The sequence below is a fragment of the Salvelinus sp. IW2-2015 genome, linkage group LG26, assembly GCF_002910315.2.
Source record: "Salvelinus sp. IW2-2015 linkage group LG26, ASM291031v2, whole genome shotgun sequence".
Classification (NCBI taxonomy): domain Eukaryota; kingdom Metazoa; phylum Chordata; class Actinopteri; order Salmoniformes; family Salmonidae; genus Salvelinus; species Salvelinus sp. IW2-2015.
Genome location: NC_036866.1, coordinates 9,843,707 through 9,869,521, shown reverse-complemented (window position 1 = coordinate 9,869,521; position 25,815 = coordinate 9,843,707). Strand labels below are relative to the sequence as shown.

The window sequence follows — 25,815 nt, the reverse complement described above, 5'->3', positions numbered from 1 at the left end:
TACAACTGACAAAAAAGTATTTATTATTCAAACTCATCTCAAGAAGCCCAGCCACGAACAAAGCATAGTGTATTAAATAGTTCTACAAGCAAATTCGAGCAAACAACAATCATGCCATGATTGTTTCAATTCTTAGGACATTTGTGTGTGTGTGTGTGTGTCTCCCTGGAAGACAAGCATTAAATTGTCAGTCCAGGATTGGTGATCCATGTTGGTCAGGAAAGGAAAAGGGTTTCAGTGGATTGTGTGATCATAGACATTGTCATTGTCATAGATATCTGTAAGGAGGAGAGAGAAGGTCAAGAAAGGGGTTAACTCCTTGTACTTTTACTACTTTGCATATATACTGAACAAAACTATATACGCAACATGCAACAATTTCAACGATTTTACGGAGTTACAGTTCATATAAGCAAATCAGTCAATTGAAATAAATAAATTAGGCGATAATCTATGGATTTCACATGACTGGGCAGGGGTGGTTTAAGCCTAGCCACTTGGGAGCTAGGTCCAGCCAATCAGAATGAGTTTTCCCCACAAAAGGGTGTTATTACAGACAGAATTACTCCTCAGTTTCACCCTTACAAAAAAAGATTGCAGTTTTGAAACTGCAGTAAAGGTGCAGTAACTGCAGTCGACTCTGGTATTTTGGACGCAGTAACTGCAGAATAACTGCAGTGTACTGCAGAATTACTGCAGTTAAAAAAACGGTGTTATTTTGGACGCAGTATTTTCCTGCATACTGCAGTCATATTGCACTCTTACTACAGTTATACTGCAGCATGCTGCAGTTATACTGCACTCTGACTGCAATCTTTTTTCATAAGGGCATCAGCTGGTGGCTGGTCTCAGATGTGGCTGGTCTCAGATGATCCTGCAAGTGAAGAAGCCGGATGTGAAGGTCCTGGGCTTGCGTGGTTACACGTGGTCTGCGGTTGTGAGGCCGGTTGTATGTACTGCCAAATTCTCTAAAACAACGTTGGAGGCGGCTTATGGTAGAGAAATGAACATTCAATTCTGTGACAACAGCTCTGGTGCATATTCCTGCAGTCAGCATGCCAAATACACGATCCCTCAAAACTTGAGACATCTGTGACATTGTGATGTGTGACACAACTGCACATTTTAGAGTGTGCTTTTATTGTCCCCAGCACAAGGTGCACCTGTGTAATGATCCTGCTGTTTGGTCAGCTTCTTGATATGCCACAACTGTCATGTGGATGCATTATCGTGGCAAAGTAGAAAGGCTCACTAACAGGGATGTAAACAAATTTGTGCACAAAATTGGAGAGAAATAAGCTTTTTGTACGTATGGAACATTTCTGGGATCTTTAATTTCAGCTCATGAAACATGGGACCAACATTTTACATGTTGCATTTATATTTTTGTTCAGTATATATTACATGAGCTCATCTGGGGTCTGTGACTCCTGATGTTGTGTCCCAAAGCTAGATTCATAATATCACTTCAGAGTCAAAATATAAATGTATTTACAGTAAGCATAATTCATTCAACAATAACTTACCGTTAATATGATCAACATCGTCGTAAACATCCTCCCCTTCCCTGAAAAGGAATATTGAAAACCATATTAACCAAAACATTATGACACAGTTGTCAGCAGCAAATTATGATACCAGTGACTGACTAACAGAGACTATGGCTATTCTGAATCCATATTCTACCAATAATTGTGTTGAATAAATATATAAGAAACCTACGCCTGAAGAAGAACAACCCTGGGCACATATCCATCTGTGAGAGAAAGAAAATTAATGAACAATTAAAATAATGACACTCATGCTGACAAAAGTAATCAAAACAGGGAATTCTCTGCAATCTCTAATTGATTAGGCTGTAGCCTAATCAAATATACAACTGACTTTTACAGAAACTTTTCACAAGAGGGCAATGTATTCACATACATTTCCCCTGCTCGTTGCGACACAGGGCTTTCTTGTCACTGGTGAGTTGAATTATCTCCAGGATCTCTCCTTGAACCACAGCTAGATCCTTCCCTCCTGCCTTCTTGATGCTTGCGTCAACCATCATGCAGTGTAACACCTTAATCGGTCCCTCAAACTGACAGAACAAAATAAAAGTTATGTTTATTTTTTCATATGATTTGGTAATGTCATATTATTAGGCGACTAGTGATTGTGCTTTCAGAGTAATGTGTGCACATGAATTGCGGTAAAAGCTATTTTTAACAGTTCAACAGATATGCAAGAAGAGAAAATTAAGATTTACCTTAAATCTTTTTCTGAACTCTTGTTCATCTTTCTCCAGTTTCTTGCTCATTTTGGGATGTAGACTGGAACATAAAGACAAACATGTCCTTTTTTGTCTGATCACAAAAGTCGTTTTTGTCCTCTTTTAGTAGCCAACTTTCTTATTTATGCTTTCTTATTGTTAGCCATTAGCAACTACTTTATTTATATACAGTGCAATACATGCTCTATGCAACAGACAAGTTAAACCGTATACAAGCTTTGATTTTCATATTTTAAGTAAACATACAGGCCAAAGTTGGCAAGCTATTAAAGCAACACCACACTATGAAAAACCCCAGACAGAGGAAGGCATTTGACTTTTAAATGTTTTTATTTTTTATTTCACCTTTATTTAACCAGGTAGGCTAGTTGAGAACAAGTTCTCATTTGCAACTGCGATCTGGCCAAGATAAAGTATAGCAATTCGACACATACAACAACACAGAGTTACACATGGAATAAACAAAACATACAGTCAATAAAACAGTAGAAAAATAAGTCTATATACAATGTGAGCAAATGAGGTGAGATAAGGGAGGTAAAGGCAAAAAAAAGGCCATGGTGGCGAAGTAAATACAATATAGCAAGTAAAACACTGGAATGGTAGATTTGCAGTGGAAGAATGTGCGAAGTAGAAATAGAAATAATGGGGTGCAAAGGAGCAAAATAAATAAATACAGTAGGGGGAGAGGTAGTTGTTTGGGCTAAATTATAGATAGGCTATGTACAGGTGCAGTAATCTGTGACTTACTCTCCTGTGTATCGGGAAAAGTACTAAAATAAAAATAATTGAATTAAAAGATACTGTATATGAGGAATACCTTATTTCAGGAGGTGGAAGGGGGAAGTCATTGTTAATTCCTTGCACATCATCGTAGTCATCTTGAGAGGGAGAGAGATAGAGAGAGAGAGAGCGAGTTTAACATAAGCATACTACATGAACAACTTAATGGAAAATGGTCATTCACAGCTCCACTTACCCTCCTCCTGAGTCATGCTGCTGTAAGAGAGAAACATATCAATCATATCAATCACTTGCATTCAGGTTACACTGTTTCAATTACAGACAAAGTTAAAGCAACATGGTATATTTGTGCTTGCGAGAGCTACCTGTTCATGTTATCTGAGGAGTCGACATCATAATAAATGTCATTGTCCTCAAAAGAGACGGGAGGTGGAGGTGGTGGTGGTGGCAGTGAGGGGTCAGGGGCTCTGGACAGTTTGAGTTTACGTTTCACTTCCTCATAGTCCACATCCACACATGTGTTAATGATGTAGCCATCTGCAAAGTAACACTTCATTACTGGTTTTTGGTAGCTTTAGGTACACGAAATGTGTGGTTTTCAGCATTGTCACAGCAAATATGGACTAAGTAAAAAATATGAAACATATATGGAATTGTTTAGGGACAGATCAAAATTTACTGGAGTGGGGGGTGGGGCTTGTCCAACTCCAGGTGTCATAAAAAAAATGTACCCCCTCCCTCCCCAATGTAAATGTTTTTTTCCCCTTGTACTGTAAAAAACTATGCACACCCTCCCTCCTCATAAAATGAACTCTAAAATAATGATTACCACCACAAATAATAACTGTAGCAACCTTGTGTTTATGTGGATATTGACTTGACCACTTCAGCATGGTTTTGTAGCACAGTTGATGCCAAGCAGGACTACGGGCCAGAAGGTTGACCACCACAGACAAGCTCACTCTCCCTGCCTGTCTCATTAGACTATGATGATAGCTGGCTGCAGACAATGATCAGCTAGGGGGAAATCGCATTTTGATGCTCAATTTATAATTAGGTTTCTGTGCCAATGCACCACACACAACCAATAAGCAACACATAACTGCATACCGATTACCGACTTCGAGAGCTTCATTATGGTTTGCATTTCAACACCACAATCAAATAGAGTATGTCAATCTCAACAAACAGATAATTCATCCCTCCCTTATCAGTATCGAAGGCTTGGCTTGACAATCTCAGAATGTCAATCAACTTTTTGGTGTTTTGTAACAGATGTCTCTTTCCATTCATCGAATGGCCGGGGCGCATTCGTGTGGAGTGGAGTGGATGAACATGCGCAGGCAGCCTACAGTACAAGAGACTTGAAGTAGCCTAATCAGATTAAAACATTGTGATTAGTTGTGATCATGCCACTCATAAAAGGTGGTACATTTTAAAAGTTAAATTACAAATAGTTTGGCTATATTGAAGGTTAGAGCTAGAGGTCGAGGACTAGAATGTGTGTTTAGCTTTCCTGAATAACTGGGCCTGCTGGGAGCATAGGTCTATGTGGCCACTTGGATGACTTGGGAGAATGATGACCCGCAACAGACAGCACATCAGTATCAGAAGTAAAAATACAGCTAGACTGTCCACAATTGATCCAAATGGAATGAAACATTGAAATAACAGGGCTTTTGCGCCATTATTCAAATTACATTTTCACTGCAGTTTACAGCCTAGAGTAGAATTGTACTGAATTATTTTTATTATTTAAAAAATATATATATTTAGTCTTTATTTAACTAGGCAAGTCAGTTAAGAACAAATTCTTATTTACAATGACGGCCTAACCCAGCCAAACCCAGGTGACGCTGGGCCAATTGTTCACCACCCTTGTGAAACGGCCTGGAATCGAACCAGGGTCTGTAGTGACACCTCTAACACTCAGATGCAGTGCCTTAGACCACTACGCCACTCGGGAGAATTGTACTAACTTGAAAACTATAATGCAATATTCATTGCACTGTGGTGTTGTAGGCTATTCTAGGTAATAAGAAGGATAATTGTATCGTCACCAAGGCAATATAAATGTAATTAACTGTATAACGGATAAGTGAGGTGAGCCAGCAAAAAATATATATATACAGTTGAAGTCGGAAGTTTACATACATCTTAGCCAAATACATTTAAACTCAGTTTTTCACAATTCCTGACATTTAATCCWAGYAAAAATTCCCTGTCTTATGGCAGTTAGGATCACCACTTTATTTTAAGAATGTAAAATGTCAGAATAATAGCAGAGAGGATTATTTATTTCAGCTTTTATTTCTTTCATCACATTCCCAGTGGGTCAGAAGTTAACATACACCCAATTAGTATTTGGTAACATTGCCTTTAAATTGTTTAACTTGGGTCAAATGTTTCAGGTAGCCTTCCACAAGCTTCCCACAATAAGTTGGGTGAATTTTGGCCCATTCCTCCTGACAGGGCTGGTGTAACTGAGTCAGGTTTGTAGGCCTCCTTGCTCGCACACGCTTTTTCAGTTCTGTCCACATATTTTCAATGGGATTGAGGTCAGGGCTTTGTGATGGCCACTCCAATACCTTGACTTTGTTGTCCTTAAGCCATTTTGCCACAACTTTGGAAGTATGCTTGTCCATTTGGAAGACCCATTTGCGACCAAGCTTTAACTTCCTGACTGATGTCTTGAGATTTTGCTTCAATGTATCCACATAATTTTTCTTCCTCATGATGCCATCTATTTTGTGAAGTGCACCAGTCCCTCCTGCAGCAAAGCTCCCCCGCAACATGATGCTGCCACCCCCGTGCTTCACGGTCGGGATGGTGTTCTTCGGCTTGCAAGCCTCCCCCTTTTTCCTCCAAACATAATGATGGTCATTATGACCAAACAGTTCTATTTTTGTTTCATCACACCAGAGGACATTTCTCCAAAAAGTACAATCTTTGTCCCCATGTGCAATTGCAAACCGTAGTCTGGCTTTTTATGACGGTTTTGGACCAGTGGCTTCTTCCTTGATGAGCGGCCTTTCAGGTTATGTCGATATAGGACTCGTTTTACTGTGGATATAGATACTTTTGTACCCGTTTCCTCCAGCACCTTCACAAGGTCCTTTGCTGTTGTTCTGGGATTGATTTGCACTTTCGCACCAAAGTACGTTCATCTCTAGGAGACAGAACGCGTCTCCTTCCTGAGCGGTATGACGGCTGCATGGTCCCATGGTGTTTATACTGTTTAAAGGCACAGTCAACTTAGTGTATGTAAACTTCTGACCCACTGGAATTGTGATACAGTGAATTATAAGTGAAATAATCTGTCTGTAAACAATTGTTGGAAAGATTACTTGTGTCATGCACAAAGTAGATGTCCTAACCGACTTGCCAAACTATAGTTTGTTAAAAAGAAATTTGTGGAGCAGTTGAAAAACAAGTTTTAATGACTCCMACCTAAGTGTAGGTAAACTTCCTACTTCAACTGTATATATAGAATAAAATAAAAGTTGAACGTCCAAATCAACTTAAAGCATCTACAAAATGAGTTTTGCAGCGACACAATTCGAAAGGAAGTCTACAGCTGAATTGTTTCCTTTTACTGTTTGTGATTCACAAATGATTATTCCCATAATTTGATTAACCGCGATTTAACCAAACCCCCAACTACTACAATGGCAAAGCACATCATTCGGTTAGTGAAAAATTATTGTTAAAAATAATCAATTCATATGAATTGAAGGAATCACTACTTTAGTTTTCACTATTTTGATAAATGTGAAGAGGGAATCCGTTATACAGTAAATTAAATTTGTAGTCTAAACAAGATCAATAAGATAGCTTTTTGAGCTGCGTGTCTCCTATCAGCTAATCCTCTATGTTCTTGTGGATTTATATGGAAAATATGTGCAGATTTGAAGGATTTTATGTGCAGTATGATTGCTAGTTAACCTATTACAGATCTGGGCAAATTATCCACCTACCACTACTGTCACTATGTATAGATGGGCAAGATAGAGTTGACTGTATACTAGGAGTGCAGAAAAGCGACGTGCTTAAGGGAAGTACCAAAACACCTTAATAAGGGAGGTGCATTCAAGCAGATGAGGAAATGTGGCTATATGATGTGCAAGTAGAGATACTGGGGTGCAAAAGAGCAAAAAAATAACAATATGGAGATGAGGTAGTTGGGTGGGCTATTTACAGATGGGCTGTGTACAGGTGCAGTGATCGGTAAGCTGCTCTGACAGCTGATGCTTAAAGTTAGTGAGGGAGATATGTCTTCAGCTTCAGTGACTTTTGCAATTCGTTCCAGTCATTAGCAGCAGAGAACTGGAAGGAAAGTTGGCCAAAGAGGTGTTGGCTTTGGGGATGACTAGTGAAATATACCTGCGGGAGCGCGTGCTACAGGTGGGAGGTGCTATGGTGACCAGTGAGCTGAGATAAGGCAGGGCTTTACCTAGCAAAGACTTATAGATGACCTGGAGCCAGTGGGTTTGGCGACGGATATGTTGCGAGGGCCAGCCAACGAGAGCATACAGGTCGCAGTGGTGGGTAGTATATGGGGCTTTGGTGACAAAACGGATGGCACTGTGATAGACTACATCCAATTTGCTGAGTAGAGTGTTGGAGGCTATTTTGTAAATGACATCGCCGAAGTCAAGGATCGGTAGGATGGTCAGTTTTACGAGGGTATGTTTGGCAGCATGAGTGAAGGATGCTTTGTTGCGAAATAGGAAGCCGATTCTAGATTTCATTTTGGATTGGAGATGCTTAATATGAGTCTGGAAGGAGAATTTACAGTCTAACCAGACACCTAGGTATTTGTATAGTAAAACCTGCAAAATGGGGATTGTAAACAAGCGAAAAAATACACTACCGTTCCCTGTGCCCATTAAAAAAATCACACTACCCTCCYCAAATCAAAAAAATAAGTTAGACAACACCCCCCCTATTTTGGACCAGCCACCTCACCCCATTAAATTTAGAACCGTCCCTTAGTTCTATAGAACTTAACMGTGTTGTACTTACAGGTGCCAGTCTGTGTGCGGGCTAGCCACATGCCCCCAGGATTGTTCTTAACCCGTAAGATCTCCACACTGTCTCCCTGTCGAACAGTTAGATCCTGCTTGCCCCCCTGCCAGTCATGTCGAACCCTGGCCATGTGAAGGACCTCTATGTCCCCAGTCCCCAGCTGTGGAAGGGTACAAATAAACACAGAGGGTTGTAAAGTGGTGTTTTTAGACTGCAGAGATGAATGAGATTTATGTTCTGCATGTGAGATTACATTACTGTATATCTATATTTGGCAAAACACCATATGTAAAAGGCTCACAGAGATGTATTACAGGTGTGTTCCAGAATTCCCAACTTGGTCTCAGACGTAACATAGTAAACGTAAATCCGGGACACTTAAATTAGTAGGATATGTTACGTTTGGTATGGTTACATAAGACAGATGGCTAATTAAGGCATTTTAGTTCATGAGCAACTTTTTAACTACTTTCTACTTTTTAGCTTTGCATTTAGTTAGCATGTTAGCTAACCGTAACACTAACTTTAACCCTTTTAGCTAACCCTTCCCCTAACCCTAACCTTAACCCTTTAACCTAACTTCTAAACTTAACCCTAACCCTAACCTTCACCTTAACCCCTAGCCTAGCTAACGTTAGCCAGCTAGCTAACATTTGCCACCTAGCTAGAATTCGTAATATATCATACATTTTGCAAATTCATAATATATTGTACATTTTGCAAATTTGTAACATATAATATGAATTGTAATTTGTAACATATCATACGAAATGGGTGATAGACATCCACATATAAATACATACCATACGAAATGTAACATATCATACTAAATGGAGTGTCTTGGATTTAAATACAGAATAATGAGAAATGCTTTGAGACCAGGCTGCAGCACCATATCCAAAACACTGGTATCAAATGTAGCAAGTGTGTTATGACAAACATTACTGTTTGGGGGGATTTATTGATTTGTTAGCGCATGGAAATGTGGCATATCACCTTGAATTTCTTTCTGTATTTGTTTTCTCTTTCCAGTATTTCCTTTTGCTCTCTCCTCTCCTGCTCTTTCTGCCACCTCAACTCTTTCTGTTTATTCTTATCAGAACTTGTGGTTTTCACCTCCTCTTGGTTGCCTCTGAGATGGCAAAAGACAGAGACATTAACGGGTCAGTGATTATTTGAAGTGGACAGCTATTGTGCCTATATAAACATGTTATAACAGATATGTGAGTATCCAAGTGTTTTTTATTATTATGCTTGTGATATTGGCTGTTTAAAGTATGCTATGCCCGCCATTGAGTTGTCTACTTGTAAGACAAGCATAAACCCAAGATACCACGTACTGTATGTAGGCAGGGGATCAAAGTTGTATTTCAATACTATACTTACTTATCAATCATATCATAGACCTCACTTTCATCGCTCCCCTGCAGCCAGGAATAAGAACATAGATGTCATGAAAAGCATGTGTATCAAGAACAGTATTTCAGAAATAATTCAAAAGCTGTGTTCTGCATTGATGGTCTGTGTTCCTATTCTTTCACCTTATCTATTTGTGAAGAACTATTTTCATTCCAGGAGTCTGTAGGTGAAATAGCAGAAAATATAATTCATGACATGCATGAACAAGCGATGAACATGTAAAATACATACATTATGGGATGATGGATTGAGAAACTATATGTGTATATAATTCAACCTTTCACATAAATCATACATTTACGATTTAAGAGTCATCATGATTCAGCCCTAAATTCACAATAGCTAGTGAATCTCTTGCATGTGTTCATGGAAATATAGTAGTTATTTTCAGACATACCACTTTTGTCCCAGCTCCCTGGGTGTTTTGGGTTTGGAGGTGGGGGAGGTGGTTTTACATCTAGGCCTAGGCCTATGTCATCATATACCCCCTGGTCATCCTCGGAATGTCTAACGAGACAACAGGAATCAGAGGGAAAAAATACTTACGTGAAAAATGTGGYTTTTTTGTTCCTGTAAATCCAGTTTCCAACAGAGTAATCACAAATTGTGTTCATACTATCACTCAATATTTAACACTCAACACTTGACATTTCAAGTGAGCACACTCACACAGGGGTACACTGCCGTGGTAGGCTGCTGGGCTTGGTTGGGAGTCTTGAGGGGCCAGACAGACTGACCATCCCTGGAAGAGACTTACTGCTGCCACCTGAGGAAAAGAAACAACCTGCACTGTAGGTCTACAGTAGGTCTTCACCACCTAATTCAACATTAACATATATATTGAAGGGCAATGCTCTGCACCAGCAGCAGCAGTCTGAGAATTTATTTTGATCATTCATTTCTTACAGAAGATACTGTTCCGCATGTATACAGTAGGTCATTCAAAAATACTTTTTAGAGAGAGACGTTTTGAGGTTTTAACTGGTAACTAGATAAGGCACACTGCATATTATACAGGTTGCAAGTGAACAGATACCTTTCTTGTGTCATTATGGTGCTTACAGTAAGTCCATACACGTATTCAAATAGAATAGACACTGGCTGGAATGCGGTTTTAACCAACCATCATCCAGGATTAAATCCACCCATTGTATAAATGTATTCAAAACAGTCAGTTTTCCATTTTACACTTGTACGGAAGGGGGGCTTTTTCAAAGGAAATTAAGGCCTAGATTAAGGTCAGACCCACACTAGCCGACACCCGCATAATGGTTGTTTTGGCGGTGTCAGAGGTGGAACTGCATTAGAGCTGTCAAATCCACAAGCGGCTCCCAGCATTATACCTAAAGCGGAAATTGCCATTGGCTGCACGAAGTCGCATTAAGAGAAATCCCATGCAGCCTTGTTTACAAGTTCGAACAGTGGAATATGATTTGTAATTACTCCTCGATTAGGCTGATAGAAATCCTTATTTAGTTTAAAGATTTTCAATTTGGGTGTCATTTTTTCTATATAACCTACACTTTCTAGTTCTAATGCGATTGGGACGGGTGTGGCTTTGTGACACGGTCCACACGAGCAGACGCTGTGATTCGACAGCTCTAAAGCAGTTACACCTAGCCTGGCTGACGCAACCCAGGTGACTCACAGCACAGGGAGAGCTGTGACCATATTAGTCTGGAAAGGAGGCTGTTTGCTAATGCAATAATCGCTCAGAAATTGTGCGACGGGTTTAATTGGTTCTCTCAAATATGCTTTTTCCCTGGGGGTTTGAAGTGTGTGTGGCTGTGCATGTGGGTTTGATTGAGATAGACACAGAGGAAACCCAACACAGCCCCTTTCCTTATCGACGCATTGTGCCAACAACATCAAAGAGTCATACCAGACACTGGTCGAGAGTTCGAGAGTTACAGTGCGTTCAGAAAGTATTCACACCCCTTGACTTTTTCCCACATTTTGTTGCGTTACAAAGTGGGATTAAAATGGATTTAATTGTAATTTTTTGTCAACGATCCACACAAAATACTATGTAATGTCAAAGTGGAAGAAAAATTCTAACATTTAAAGAAAATGTTTATGGAAAATAAAACACTAATATACAGTATCTTTATTAGATAAGTATTCAACCCCCTGAGTCAATACATGTTAGAATCACCTGTGGCAGCGATTACAGCTGTGAGTGTTTCTGGGTAAGTCTCTAGGAGTTTTTGCACACCTGGATTGTACAATGTTCACCCATTATTATTTTTTWWAAATCTTCAAGCTGTCAAGTAAGTTGTTGATCCTTGTTAGAAAGTATTTTTGAAGTCTTACCATAGATTTTCAAACCGATTTAAGTCAAAACTGTAACTAAGCCACTCCGGAACATTCAATGTCATCTTGGTAAGCAACTCCAGAGTAGATTTGGCCTTGTGTTTTAGGTTATTGTCCTGCTGAAAGGTGAATTTGTCTCCCAGTGTCTGTTGGATTTTGCCTGTGCTTAGCTCTATTCCATTTATTTTTATCCAAAAAGTATTTTTCTTTAAAAAAAGGCCTTGCAGATGAAAAGCATACCCATAACATGATGCAGCCACCACCATGCTTGAAAATATGAAGCGTGGTACTCACTGTTGTGTTGTGTTTGATTGTCCCCAAACATATTGCTTTGTATTCAGGACAAAATGTAATTTCTTTGCTACATTTTTTGCAGCATTATTTAAGCGACTTGCTGCAAACAGGATGCATGTTTTGGAATATTTTTATTCTGTTACAGGCTTCCTTCTTTTCACTCTATCATTTAGGTTAGTATTGTGGAGTAACAAAACTAACTTGCCTGTATCTTTGTCGTGACTGGGTGTATTGATACACCACCCAAAGCCTAAATAATAACTTCACCATGCTCAAAGGGATATTCAAAGGGATATTTTTTTATTACACATCAACCAATTGGTTCCTTTCTTTGTGAGGCATTGAAAAACCTCCCGGATCTTTGTGGTTGAATCTGTGCTTGAAATTCACTACTCGATGAGGTAGTCATTCAAAAATCATGTTAACCACTATTATTGAACACAGTCCATGCAATTTACAATGTGATTTGTTAAGCACATTTTTACTCCTGAACTTATTTAGGCTTGTCATAACAATGGGGTTGAACACTTATTGACTTAAGACATTTTAGCTTTTCATTTTTTATTACACTGAACAAAAATATAAACGCAACATACAACAATTTCAAAGATTTTACTGAGTTACAGTTTATATAAGGAAATCAGTCAATTGAAATAAATWAATTAGGCCCTAATCTATGGATTTCACTTGACTGGGAATACAGATATGCAACTGTTGGTCACAGACACCTTAGGGGTGTGGATCAGAAAACCAGTTAGTATCTGGTGTGACCACCATTTGCCTCATGCAGTGCGACACAACTCCTTCACATAGAATTGGTCAGGCTGTTGATTGTGGCCTGTGGAATGTGGTACCACTCCTCTTCAATATTGGATATTGGCAGGAACTGGAACACACTGTTGTGCAAGTCGATCCAGAGCATCCCAAACATGCTCAACGGGTGAAATGTCTAGTGAGWAKGCAGGCCATGGAAGAACTTGGACATTTTAAGCTACGAGGAATTGTCAAATCAAATCAAATTTTATTGGTCACATACACATGGTTAGCAGATGTTATTGCGAGTGTAGTGAGATGCTTGTAAATTGTGTACAGGTATTTGCGACATGGGGCTGTGCATTATCATGCTGAAACATGAGACGATGGCGGCAGATGAATGGCACGACAATGGACCTCAGGATCTCTTCACGGTATCTCTGTGCATTCAAATTGCAATTGATAAAATGCAATTGCGTTTGTTGTCCGTAGCACCCGTCAGCAATTGCTAATAACTCATCTGCAACCGCTGATGAAGTGAAAATCTGAGGCCTGCACCCAACTATAGGCTACAGTCAAAAACAGCAGAACAATTTTTTGACAGGGGGTGCAGGATTTGTTTTTGCCTGATTTAAATATGTTTCTGCTTATAATTCCTGACATTTTGGTAAGCTATTTGTTAGTCAACTTGTCTATAATTAGACACAGTTTGCTTCTTTTTTTTGTCATTATATTATATGACAGAGACCAATAAGGACAAATTGTCAGGGGTAGTTGTCTCAGGAGAACGCTGTGACATCACAATGGGACTAGGTGGCGTTATGCTGATGCTGGAGGGGTGTGATGTTCTATCGAGGGAACAAACATGATTGTTATGAATCCTTTTTTGTTTTGCTATATACTGTATGCAACAAGATTTGAGTTGCAAAATAATTGTATTATTGTTATGATTAACTCAATATTAACTAACTTAAATCTAAACTGTACAGTTAGATGTTTACGTCTCTCCATCATACTTATGACAGTGTCATGACGTTGCCCTCTTTGGGTACAGCGAGTACCATCCCCCTCTCTCTGTCTCCTACAACTAGGCTGCTGTGGTCAGAGAGGTCGTAAATTCCYGGAGGAGATTATCTCCTCATGGCCACAGTATAGAGACAGAGTGAAGTTTCATAGAGAACAAAGGAATTTCTTCCACCTCAGAACTTGAGGTCCGAACAACATTTATGTTCCGGAGAAGGTATAAAAGATCGGTGAAGAATCCAGCTACGAACTGGTCCGTTTGGTACAAGTTTGTAAAACTCATGAGAGACGGTGCGGTGCATTCGGAATTGAATGAATGTCACTCTGAACTATCCATTCTAACCACAACAGAGAGAGAGACAGAGAGAGAGGACGGAAACTCTCCAACAGAAATTTACTTTTCAGCAGAGATCCCGACGACACACTGAGCGTAAATATATATATTGATTGCAATTGTTCCCGAATGAGTGAGCGTTCATGTGCAAAGGATTAGCATTTCAATTGTTATAATTATCAACCGTGTGTTGTCTTATCTCAGTCGACCCCCACTTCCCTTTTGTACAACAAGCCGCCATGCCGGTTTAGCCCACTAGGGAAACTCCGTTATCATTTCCTTGTAACTATCAACTGTTTGTTTATGCATTTCTGTGAATTACTTAGTTAGTAAATAAAGGATTTAAGACAATTTATGTATGGATGACTCATAGTGAAGACTGGGTTCGTGCAGATAACCAACAATTTATGACGTTTGGAATGAGACTAACGTGAGGTAAAGTAAATAATTCATTAATTCGAAGACTAATTGATCAGATATAAAATATCTGAAAAGTTATATTAGGAAAATTCTAACTTTGTAATCTGAATATTTTCCTTGGTGCCCCGACTTCCTAGTTAATTACAGTTACATGATTAATCAGTTCAATCACGTCATTTAATAATAGTAAAGACACGACAACAGTTACATCAATCTTTCCACTAGTTCCCTGGAGAACCTCTATGCTCGTCATCGTGTGTGTCCCCAAATGGCATTCTATTACCTAATAAGGTGTGCACTATATAGGGAAAAGGGTGTAATTTATGACATAACAATTGAGTGCATTTGATTTAGGCTTAATTTTGGCACACTACAATGATACACTCCATTCATAGTGTTTCACTTGATTTAGAACTTGTCCCATTTGGAATATAGAATGAATGTTACACTCAGTCCATACTTCGTGAGCCAAATTCCATGCACCCATTGAACTGAAGTTACATTGGTTTTATCCAAAATGGCAACCGATTCCCTATATTGTGCACTAGTCAAAAGCAGTGATATGGTGCCCTTTCCAACGCAGACATTGACTGACCGAGGGCTCCGAAATGGCGCAGCGGTCTAAGGCACTGCATCTCAGTGCTAGAGGCATCACTACAGACCCTGGTTTGATTCCAGGCTGTATCACAACCGGCAGTGATTGGGAGTCCCGTAGGGTGGCGCACAATTGGCCCAGCATCGTCCGGGTCAGGGTTTGGCCGGGGTGGGCCGTCATTGTAAATAAGAATTTGTTCTTAACTGACTTGCCTAGTTAAATAAGAAACATATATATGTCGTCCTAGAAGACTAAATAAACCCTTGCTCAACAGAATAATGTCATAGATCGATAGAATGAATGCTTCAGTATAGTTGACATGGTAAAGTTTTCTGTCATCTTTCACGGAGCAAAGACGTTTAGGGACTGGGGAGAAAATACAATAACGCAAAAAAAACGGAAAGATTTCCTGTGCAAAATGTCTAAATGATATCGGTTTGACTGGTTGTAGGGGGRAAAAAGTGAAAATAACCCATCTGATAAGATTTCAGTTAATCTTCAATGCATATTTTATGTGGTTAAAATACTATCAGCTTTTAAGATGCTTTTAAGATGAAGACAGCACCTCTACAGATGGTGTCTAATTAAGCATAGCATTCTCTCAAGATGCAGAAATAAATAAATCATATTTCTCCACTTCTGTTCCCAAGTCCAAATTTCGCAGTTTGCAGTTTTACTGCAAGAAATGCTTAATTCTGCAGGAGTTATTATTAAGGATATGTGAGAGGTTATAGACCTACAGTCAGTGTCCAGATTTCAGTTTCAATTTAACCAATCTAAACAGTAGGCTACAGTTCCCTTGACATGCCATAGGCCAATTAAATAGTCCACAAATGTTGAAGTCTCGTCTTGTGACTGTCGAATTTGTATAGTGCCTCACAATCATCACACATAACATAACAGGTGTTCTGCCGAAAATCTCCTCCCTGCCAGAATTCTCACCCCCCTCCGCGTTCTTCATTGTTGCGACTTGCTTGCTAGTTGAGATTTCTGCTCTTCACTCCGTTGTCAGTTTAGCCTACATTTCACTGACCTTAGTAGCAGAAAGCATTTTTGTCTGCAGTTTTCGGTTTGGATATTTGTTTCAAGTGTATGTGGCGGTTCTAACTTGTATGGCGCCCTGGGCGAACCCCACCTTCAGCGTCCGCGCCCGCCCCCGCCCACACCTAGGGGCACCCGGGGCCGCCCCCGGCAAGATGCTGCCCTGGGCGGCTGCCCATGTCGCCCGTACCTAAATCCGCTGCTGAATTTTGTATTCCTCTATAAATAAATCTCTTTGCCAAAATTCGTCATCTCTCTCAGGTCTTATTCGACTAGTATTTTTGAAAGTGTAAGGATAATAATTCAGCCATAATTGTTTGAAATGTTTATTGCTTGCCAACATTTTACTCCCCCTCTATGTTTAATTTAACACACATACATTAATTATTAATTTTGGTTGTCTATCCTGACGTGAAGTTTGTTCTGTAGAAAGTATTTGACTCTGATGTGTGTCACAGAAAGTATTTGACTCTAGCCACAAAATTAAGGAAATTAGAGTGGGGGGGGGGGGGTTTTTGGCAGGGGGGAGATTTTCGGCACAACACCGGCACTGCTATCATCCTCTTTTGCCACTTCACAAAATATTTTCCAAACATTACTTCTCTGGCCCTCCCTACTCTTTATTTTCAACTCTCCTTTCGCAGCTTTTGTCTTATTGCATTACACTTCAACAATGTCCTTTTTTTACCTCCCTTAACTTTTTCTGCCCGTTCCCAAAAACATTATTTGTCGATTGGCTGAGTAGGCTATTTGGCGAGTGTACCGTTAAGCCCTAAAATTTAGATTTACACCATGCACAAACCAGACGTGTGCCTGCATACTCGTGTGCCATTGTGCTCAAATTGATTTTGTCACCCCACACCAAAGATCAGGACACACAGGTTGAAATATCAAAACAAACTCTTAACCAATTATATTAATTTGGGGACAGCTCGAAAGCATTAAACGTTTAAGGCATTTTAGCTAGCTTGCAGTTGCTAGCTAATTTGTCCTATTTAGATAACTAGCTTGCTCTTGCTAGCTAATTTGTCCTAGGATATACACATTGAGTTGTTATTTTACCTGAAATGCACAAGGTCCTCTACTCCGACAATTAATCCACACATAAAACGGTCRACCGAATCTTTGGATTTTATATGGCGATTGGCAACTAACTTTCATAATAAGGCGTATTACCATAACTGACCTCAGTTCATCTTTCAACCACCCACGTGGGTATATGCTTCTAAAAAAATCATCAAGGACAACAACCACCCGAGCCACTGCCTGTTCACCCCGCTATCATCCAGAAGGCGAGGTCAGTACAGGTGCATCAAAGCAGGGACCGAGAGACTGAAAAACAGCTTMTATCTCAAGGCCATCAGACTGTTAAACAGCCACCACTAACATTTAGTAGCCGCTGGCAACATACTGACTCAACTCCAGCCACTTTAATAATGGGAATTGATGGAAATTTATGTAAAAATGTATCACTAGCCACTTTAAACAATGCCACTTAATATAATGTTTACATACCCTACATTACTCATCTCATATGTATATGTATATACTGTACTCTATATCATCTACTGCATCTTGCCATCTTTATGTAATACATGTATCACTAGCCACTTTAAACTATGCCACTTTATGTTTATATACCCTACATTACTCATCTCAGATGTATATACTGTACTCTATACCATCTACTGCATCTTGCCTATGCCGTTCTGTACCATCACTCATTCATATATCTTTATGTACATATTCTTTATCCCTTTACACTTGTGTGTATAAGGTAGTAGTTGTGGAATTGTTAGGTTAGATTACTCGTTGGTTATTACTGCATTGTTGGAACTAGAAGCACAAGCATTTTGCTACACTCGCATTAACATCTGCTAACCATGTGTATGTGACAAATAAAATTTGATTTGATTTGATTTAAAAGCCAATGAGGAGATTGGAGAGACAGGACTTGCAGCGCATCCCGTGCCACAAATAGAATCAACTTCTATTTTAGCGCCTGGTAATGCAGTCACTCGTTGGCGCGACGCGACCCGTGTGGTCAGCATGTTATACACTAATACCCTAAAATAATGAACGACAAACCTCAATGTAGCCTATATAAATTGCACAATAATTATACATTTGTTGATTTTTTTAAAGGTATTGTTTCTCTTTATTCAACCAGCCCGCCACCCACCCCTTCAGCCAATATTAAATGACCCCTAAACCCATCCGCCCCGTGGATATAACCGTGGAGACTGCGGGTTATGAGTCAACCCGTCCATCGCTACTGCCCATACCATAACCCCATCGCCACCATTCTTTTTACAATGTTGAAATCAGAAAACCGCTCGCCCACAAGAGCACATACAATTGAAACAGGGATTCATCCGTGAAGAGCACACTTCTCCAGCGTGCCAGTGGCCATCGAAGGTGAGCATTTACCCGCTGAAATCGGTTACAATGCTGAACTGCAGTCAGGTTGACCCTGGTGAGACTGTAATGATCATGCTGTTTAATCAGCTTCTTGATATGCCACACCTGTGAGGTGGATGGATTATCTTGGCAAAGGAGAAATGCTCACTAACAGGGATGTGAACACATTTGTGCACTAAATTTGAGAGAAATACGCCTTTTGTACATATGGAACATTTCTGGGATCTTTTATTCCAGCTTATTAAACATAGGACCAACACTTTACATGTTGCGTATATATTTTTGTTCAGTATAATCTCAAATGTTCTTCAAACACAATTCCACTTTGACATTATGGTGTATTGCGTGTAGATCACAATCAATTTAAAAAGCAGTCTGTAAAAAGTAAAGGGGTGTGAATACTTTCTGAAGGCACTGTAGGTGTTAGCCAAACTAAGTTACACCTCCGACACCGCCGAAACACCAGCTATGCCGGTGTCGGCTATCGCCGGTGACCGCTTGATCTGATCTAGGCCCAAGCTGCTTACCTTCAGTCTTCCTTAACCCTGGGCGCCCTGCAAGGTGTGGTGCCCTGGTGTTTCTCTGATGGGCCTGCAGGTTGACATGGGGGGGTCGTCTGGGCTTTATGGGTCTGGGGCCCTCAGAGGACAGGGTCCTTCTCAGGGGGGTTACCTCCGTCAGACTCCTCTGGCTGGGTAGGGAGGGGTGCGCTGGCTTGGAAGGGGCGGTGGGTACTCCCTTGTGCGTTAGCATCATATTCTGCAGGCGCTCTCCTGTGACCCTCACCTTCCCTAGCCTGTCAGTGTCTGAGGGTGGGGGTAGAGGTCGGGGCAGCTCCTTGGTGGCTCCATGGGGGCGGTGTGATGGTGGAGGGCGGGGGAAGACACCATGAGGCTTGGGGATGGTGGATATGCCCTCCAGTTCAGCCCTTACAGGTCGTGGTGGTAGTCTCTGAATGTCGGGTGTGGAGCTTGATCCAGAAAGTGGTGGTGTGGGAACCATAGGCATCAGTTTATGTCGGACCCCTCCATTTGCTGTAACACCGACATCTGCCAACAACGGGCCTCCTCTACCAAATCCTGGCAGTGGAGATTTTGGAGAAGTACTATCTTGGCTACCTGCCATGTCAGCCTTGGCATGGAACCTGGCCCTCAACGCACGAACATCCACACTCTCCCCCTGACACAGATACAGTAAGGTGAGAATGCGGCTCAGTTTGTAAGCAGGAAGTTAGCAGAATAGCAAAAACAAGTGCAACCACCCCCACACACATTTCTCTTTCTTCACACCAATACTGAGGCATCATTCAAATGAGGGAATGCACACGTCAAATCACTAGCGGTTCCTGATCCTAGCATCATTACTACAACTAAATGACATTATAGGCTCAATAAATTACTTGCTCTGACCAATATAAAGTCTCTCTCAAGCACCAGAGTGAAAACACAGGTACAAGTCTTTCTGAATGTGCTACTATCAGAGAAAGCTGATAAAACTGAAAGCTATTATTTTCTTTGAGACACAGAGAGATATTTCAATAGATGTGTGAATAGTGTTCTCTGAGGCACATTTGACATGTTAGGTGCAACTAAACCAAATGTCTTATGCAAGTGAAACTACCAAAGAGCCAGTAAGGGAAGATGTTCTGAGATAGAGGTCATGGCACAGTAATCAATTAGGTCAGATTGTCCACAGACAGTGCACTTTTATGATCAATGCTACTTCTCTGAAAAGTTTAGAAAAACCCACACTCAAAAATCATTACTTCAAGAGCAAAGATCTTTGCTGAATAAAGAGTTAAAAGAATAAAACAATGAAGAGAAACAGGAAGTAACTACAACCACACACCTATTCACCCCGTGTATCACYCTGCAATGGTTGCCATAGAAAATGCAGTAGCAGTCTTAAATGGGCCAATGAGGTGCATGCTTTGCTAGAGATATTTTTCTTGTGACACACAGAGGAAATAAGAAAGACCTGTCTGTGGACCACAACAGATGGAGCCTATCTGTCATTGTTCTCAAGCACTTGCTTACTCAAAACAGAACTGCATGCCCTTTAACATGATCATTGCCTCCAGAACTTTCCAAAATTGTCTGAAAGAGTTCACATGAGTTATTAACATATAGTTTGTTTATGGCATTGGTGTATAAAGGTTAAAGGAAAATGTGATACCAAATAACAAAACACAGATTAAACAAATATCTAATCTAATAGGAGAGAAAGTGTGTGGATCCATTGTGTGTGGAATGCTGAGTGTTAATAATTAACTGGTTATAACAGTGATCAATAATTCCCTATCTGAACCACCACTTCTTACACAGAGAAATAACAACTAATCAAATAGCTTGAGTGCAATGTTTAAATGTTCAACTTAATTGAGACTGAATATATTATTTCCAGACTATATCCTGATGATCAATTCAAACTAGTCCCTTGAAATAACATTATTCAAGACATTATTTCATTTTTTAAGTACTTAAATCTAGGCTAATTCTCTTCACATCTTCAGCATTTAAGTTTGTATATTTTCGTTGAATCTAAACAAAAATGTATTAACATTTTTTGAATTGGAGAACAGTGAAATCAATCATGTCCAGTCTAATAATAAGTGATTATTGTGTCTCATAAGAGTAGATGTGAAAGTCACTCTTCAACCAAAAGAGATTGGGGTTGAACATATGGTTTATAGATGCTCGAGCCATTGACATTTCATTTCACGCATGTATTTGTAGAAGCGCAAAAAATGCGACCTCAAATAAGAAACGCGACCTGTTAGAGAGAATACGGGCTACAAAAAATGTCATAGACAGTAAACGATTGTTATAGCCTATATATATATATATGCTGTTTAATATTCATCGTTTGCATGTTTTTCCTGTGTCGTTTCATCAATATTTAAGTGATACTTTACCATCTTTGTCCGTTTGGAGTTTAACTTAAATTTAGATGAAAATGAAGTGGTCCATGTTGAACTGTGTCATTCAAGGATGCTGCGCGACACTGTTCCGTTTGTTACACAATGGATATCTCCAATGCTAAAATCAGGAAATAGGTGGGGCGGGTGACAAAAGGCTACTGTAAGAGTTAATTTATATCACGGTAAAAATTTGAATCTGAAGGTTAATTATAGGCTATGGATTTTTATTATGAAATGCATGTGATACACAGTCATTTATTTTAATGACTGTCTTTTGATTTGATTACCATTTACGAAGCTTCTGTTCCTTTAGAAAAACTTTTTTTTAGTAGGCTAACTAATACCATTTAATCAAAATTGGAGATGAGATACTCATAAATGTATTTCACCTGCATTACTTGATAAAAAACATTCTGACAAACATGATTTATGAGCACTCATCATCCGTCATTATGAGATCCACAGCATGCATGGATGTCACTTTCTGGAACATAAACAACCACTTTACCTTGTTTACATAAATGGAGGAAATATAAAATTCACATTTGTCTGACATTCATGGGCATTCTCAGAATTGTAAACAAGTTCGGCTATGAGATCCCTCCAAAACGAAAGCATTTTAATGTAATTTTCATACAATTTACTTATTCAGCTAATAAGCGTATTTGTCACGATCGTCTATAGGAGAAAGAGATGACCAAGGCGCAGCGTGTGCAAAATACATCTTCTTTTTATTATAAGAAGGAAAACAAAACAACAAACAGACGAACGTGAAGCTATTAACGAACTAGTGCACACATGCAACATAGAACATAGACAATTACCCACAAATACATGATGCCTATGGCCACCTTAAATATGGCTCCCAATTAGAGACAATAAACCACAGCTGTCTCTAATTGAGAACCAATCTAGGCAGCCATCGACATACAAACACCTAGACAAGTGTAACAGTATAACTTTAGTACCGTCCCCTCGCCCCGACACGGCCGCGAACCAGGGACCCTCTGCACACATCAACAACTGACACCCACGAAGCGTCGTTACCCATCGCTCCACAAAAGCCGCGGCCCTTGCAGAGCAAGGGGAAACCCTACTTCAGAGCAAGTGACGTAACCGATTGAAATGCTATTAGCGCGTACCCGCTAACTAGCTAGCCATTTCACATCCGTTACACAAGACATTTCCCCATTAAACCTACAAACCCCTAGACAACCCAAAACACATACTTCCCCATGTCACACCCTGACCTAACTAAAATAATAATGAAAACAAAGATAACTAAGGCCGGGGTGTGACATAACCCCCCCCTTAAGGTGCGAACTCCGGGCGCACCAGCATAAAGTCTAGGGGAGGGCCTGGGTGGGCGTCTGTCCACGGTGGCGGCTCTGGCACTGGTCGTGGTCCCCACCCCACCATAGTCACTACCCGCTTTCGTAGCCTCCTCCAAATGACCACCCTTCAACTTAACCCCACTGGATTAAGGGGCAGCACCGGACTAAGTGGCAGCACCGGACTAAGGGGCAGCACCGGACTAAGGGGCAGCACCGGACTAAGGGGCAGCACCGGACTAAGGGGCAGCACCAGGATCAGCTCCGGACTGAGAGAACGGCAGCTCCGGACTGAGGGACAGCACCGGACTGGCTGGCGGATCCTGGCTGGATGGCTCCGGCGGATCCTGGCTGGACGGCTCTGGCGGATCCTGGCTGGGCTGGACGCTTCTGGCGGATCCTGGTTGGGCTGCTCATGGCTGGCTGACGGATATGGCTGGGCTGCTCTGGCTGGCTGACGGATCTGGCTGTCATGGCTGGCTGACGGATCTGGGCTCATGGCTGGCTGACGGATCTGGCTGCTCATGGCTGGCTGACGGATCTGGCTGCTCATGGCTGGCTGACGGATCTGGCTGCTCCTGGCTGGCTGACGGATCTGGCTGATCCTGGGCTGGCGGAAGGCTCTGGCTGTCCTGTCTGGCGGAAGCTCTGGCTGATCCTGTCTGGCGGAAGGCTCTGGCTGATCCTGTCTGGCGGAAGGCTCTGGCTGATCCTGTCTGGCGGAAGGCTCTGGCTGATCCTGTCTGGCGGAAGGCTCTGGCTGATCCTGTCTGGCGGAAGGCTCTGGCTGATCCTGTCTGGCGGAAGGCTCTGGCTGATCCTGTCTGGCGGAAGCCTCTGGGCTCCTGTCTGGCGGTAGGCTCTAGCGGCTCCTGTCTGGCGGTAGGCTCTGAAGGTTCATGGCAGACGGGCGGCTTTGCAGGCTCAGTCAGACGGGCGGCTTTGAAGACTCATGGCAGACGGACAGTTCAGACGGCGTTGGGCAGACGGGCAGTACAGGCGCCATTGGCAGACGGCAGTTCAGGCGCGGTTGGGCAGCGGGCAGTTCAGGCGCCGTTGGGCAGACGGGCAGTTCAAGGCCACCGTTGGACAGACGGGCAGTTCAGGCGCCGTTGGGCAGACGGCAGACTCTGGCCGGCTGAGACGCACTGTAGGCCTGGTGCGTGGTGCCGGAACTGGAGGTACCGGGCTAAGGACACGCACCTTCAGGCTAGTGCGGGGAGAAGGAACAGGGCATGCTGGACCCTGGGACGCACATTAGGCCTAGTGCGTGGTGCCGGAACTGGTGGTACCGGCTGAGGACACGCATCTCAGGGCTAGTGCGGGGAGCAGCAACAGGACGCACAGGATTCTGGGGACACACAGGAGGCTTGGTGCGTGGTGTTGGCACTGGTGGTAAAGGGCTGGAGACACGCACCATAGAGCTAGTGCGTGGAGGAGGCACAGGGCTCTGAAGACGCACAGGAAGCCTTGTGCGTGGTGTAGGCACTGGTGGTACTGGGCTGGAGCGGGGAGGTGGCACCGGAAATACCGGGACCGTGCAGGCGTACTGGCTCCCTTGAGCACATGAGCCTGTCCAACCTTACCTGGTTGTATGCTCCCCGTCGCCCGACCAGTGCGGGGAGGTGGATACCCCGCACCGGGCTATGTAGGCGAACCGGGGACACCATACGTAAGGCTGGTGCCATGTAAGCCGGCCCGAGGAGACGCACTGGTGGCCAGATCGTTGGGCCGGCTTCATGACATCCGGTCTCAACGCTCAATTTAGCCCGGCCGATACGTGGAGCTGGAATGTACCGAACCGGCTATAAGTACAGGGAGTAGGCGCAGGTCTCCTACCTGACTTTCCGCCACACTCCCTTTAAGGCCCAAGGCCCCCCCCCAATAAATTTTTGGGTTGTACTCACGGGCTTCCAGCCTTGCTTCYGTGCTGCCTCCTCAWATCGCCTCCTCTCGGCTTTAGCTGCCTCCAGCTCTTCACGARGGAGRCGATATTCTCCCGGTTGTGCCCAAGGTCCCTTACCATCCAGTATCTCCTCCCATGTCCATGAATCCTGTGTAGGTGGGTCCTGTTGCCGCTTGACACGCCGCTTGGTCCTAGATTGGTGGGTAATTCTGTCACGATCGTCTATAGGAGAGAGAGATGACCAAGGCGCAGCGTGTGCAAAATACATCTTCTTTTTATTATAAGAAGGAAAACGAAACAAAAATAACAAACAGACGAACGTGAAGCTATGAAAGAACTAGTGCACACATGCAACATAGAACATAGACAATTACCCACAAACACATGATGCCCATGGCTGCCTTAAATATGGCTCCCAATTAGAGACAATAAACCACAGCTGTCTCTAATTGAGAACCAATCTAGGCAGCCATCGACATACAAACACCTAGACATGACATTTCCCCATTAAACCTACAAACCCCTAGACAACCCAAAACACATACTTCCCCATGTCACACCCTGACCTAACTAAAATAATAATGAAAACAAAGATAACTAAGGCCAGGGTGTGACAGTATTCACAAAAAGTTGTAAAGACTACTGAACAACCTACAAATAGAATTGCCGTTGAGCTGAAATTCACAAATGTACAACATGATCAAAAAGCAATGTAAAACCGTACCCTAGTAAACCGATTCATACCAACACACTATAATGGTCCGTGTACAGTATATCGTGGAAGTATTTATCCTACATTAACCAGGATGACAGAATCATTTCTCCGCTCATTATCCTATCATGTAATTATGCTACTAAGTATTGGAACGCCAATGCCAAGCACACAGACATGAAGATAACAGCATTTCATTGGCTCATCCCTGGGCTGGTTTGTTGTTAGAGGTGGGAGAGACCGGCTGCTGCTGGAGTCCCTCTGCGCCGTAGGGCGTGTAGTTGAG

The 25,815-nt window shown here is 41.8% G+C and overlaps 1 protein-coding gene across 1 annotated transcript; it reads right to left on the bottom strand.

The window, feature by feature from the left end:
- si:ch73-40i7.2 (FYN-binding protein 1) lies at positions 1-21,662 on the bottom strand. Its single transcript, XM_023972169.1, has 16 exons — positions 21,575-21,662; positions 19,188-19,839; positions 10,136-10,232; positions 9,864-9,973; positions 9,589-9,626; positions 9,434-9,471; positions 9,044-9,179; positions 8,045-8,207; positions 3,385-3,556; positions 3,255-3,274; positions 3,096-3,156; positions 2,252-2,315; positions 1,927-2,083; positions 1,723-1,756; positions 1,527-1,567; positions 1-278 (listed from the first exon to the last, which is right to left on the bottom strand). The coding sequence occupies exons 1-16, from the start codon at positions 21,575-21,577 to the stop codon at positions 235-237; spliced, it is 1,830 nt and encodes a 609-aa protein (XP_023827937.1). The 5' UTR covers positions 21,578-21,662; the 3' UTR covers positions 1-234.
- Between the last annotated feature and the right edge of the window lie 4,153 nt (positions 21,663-25,815).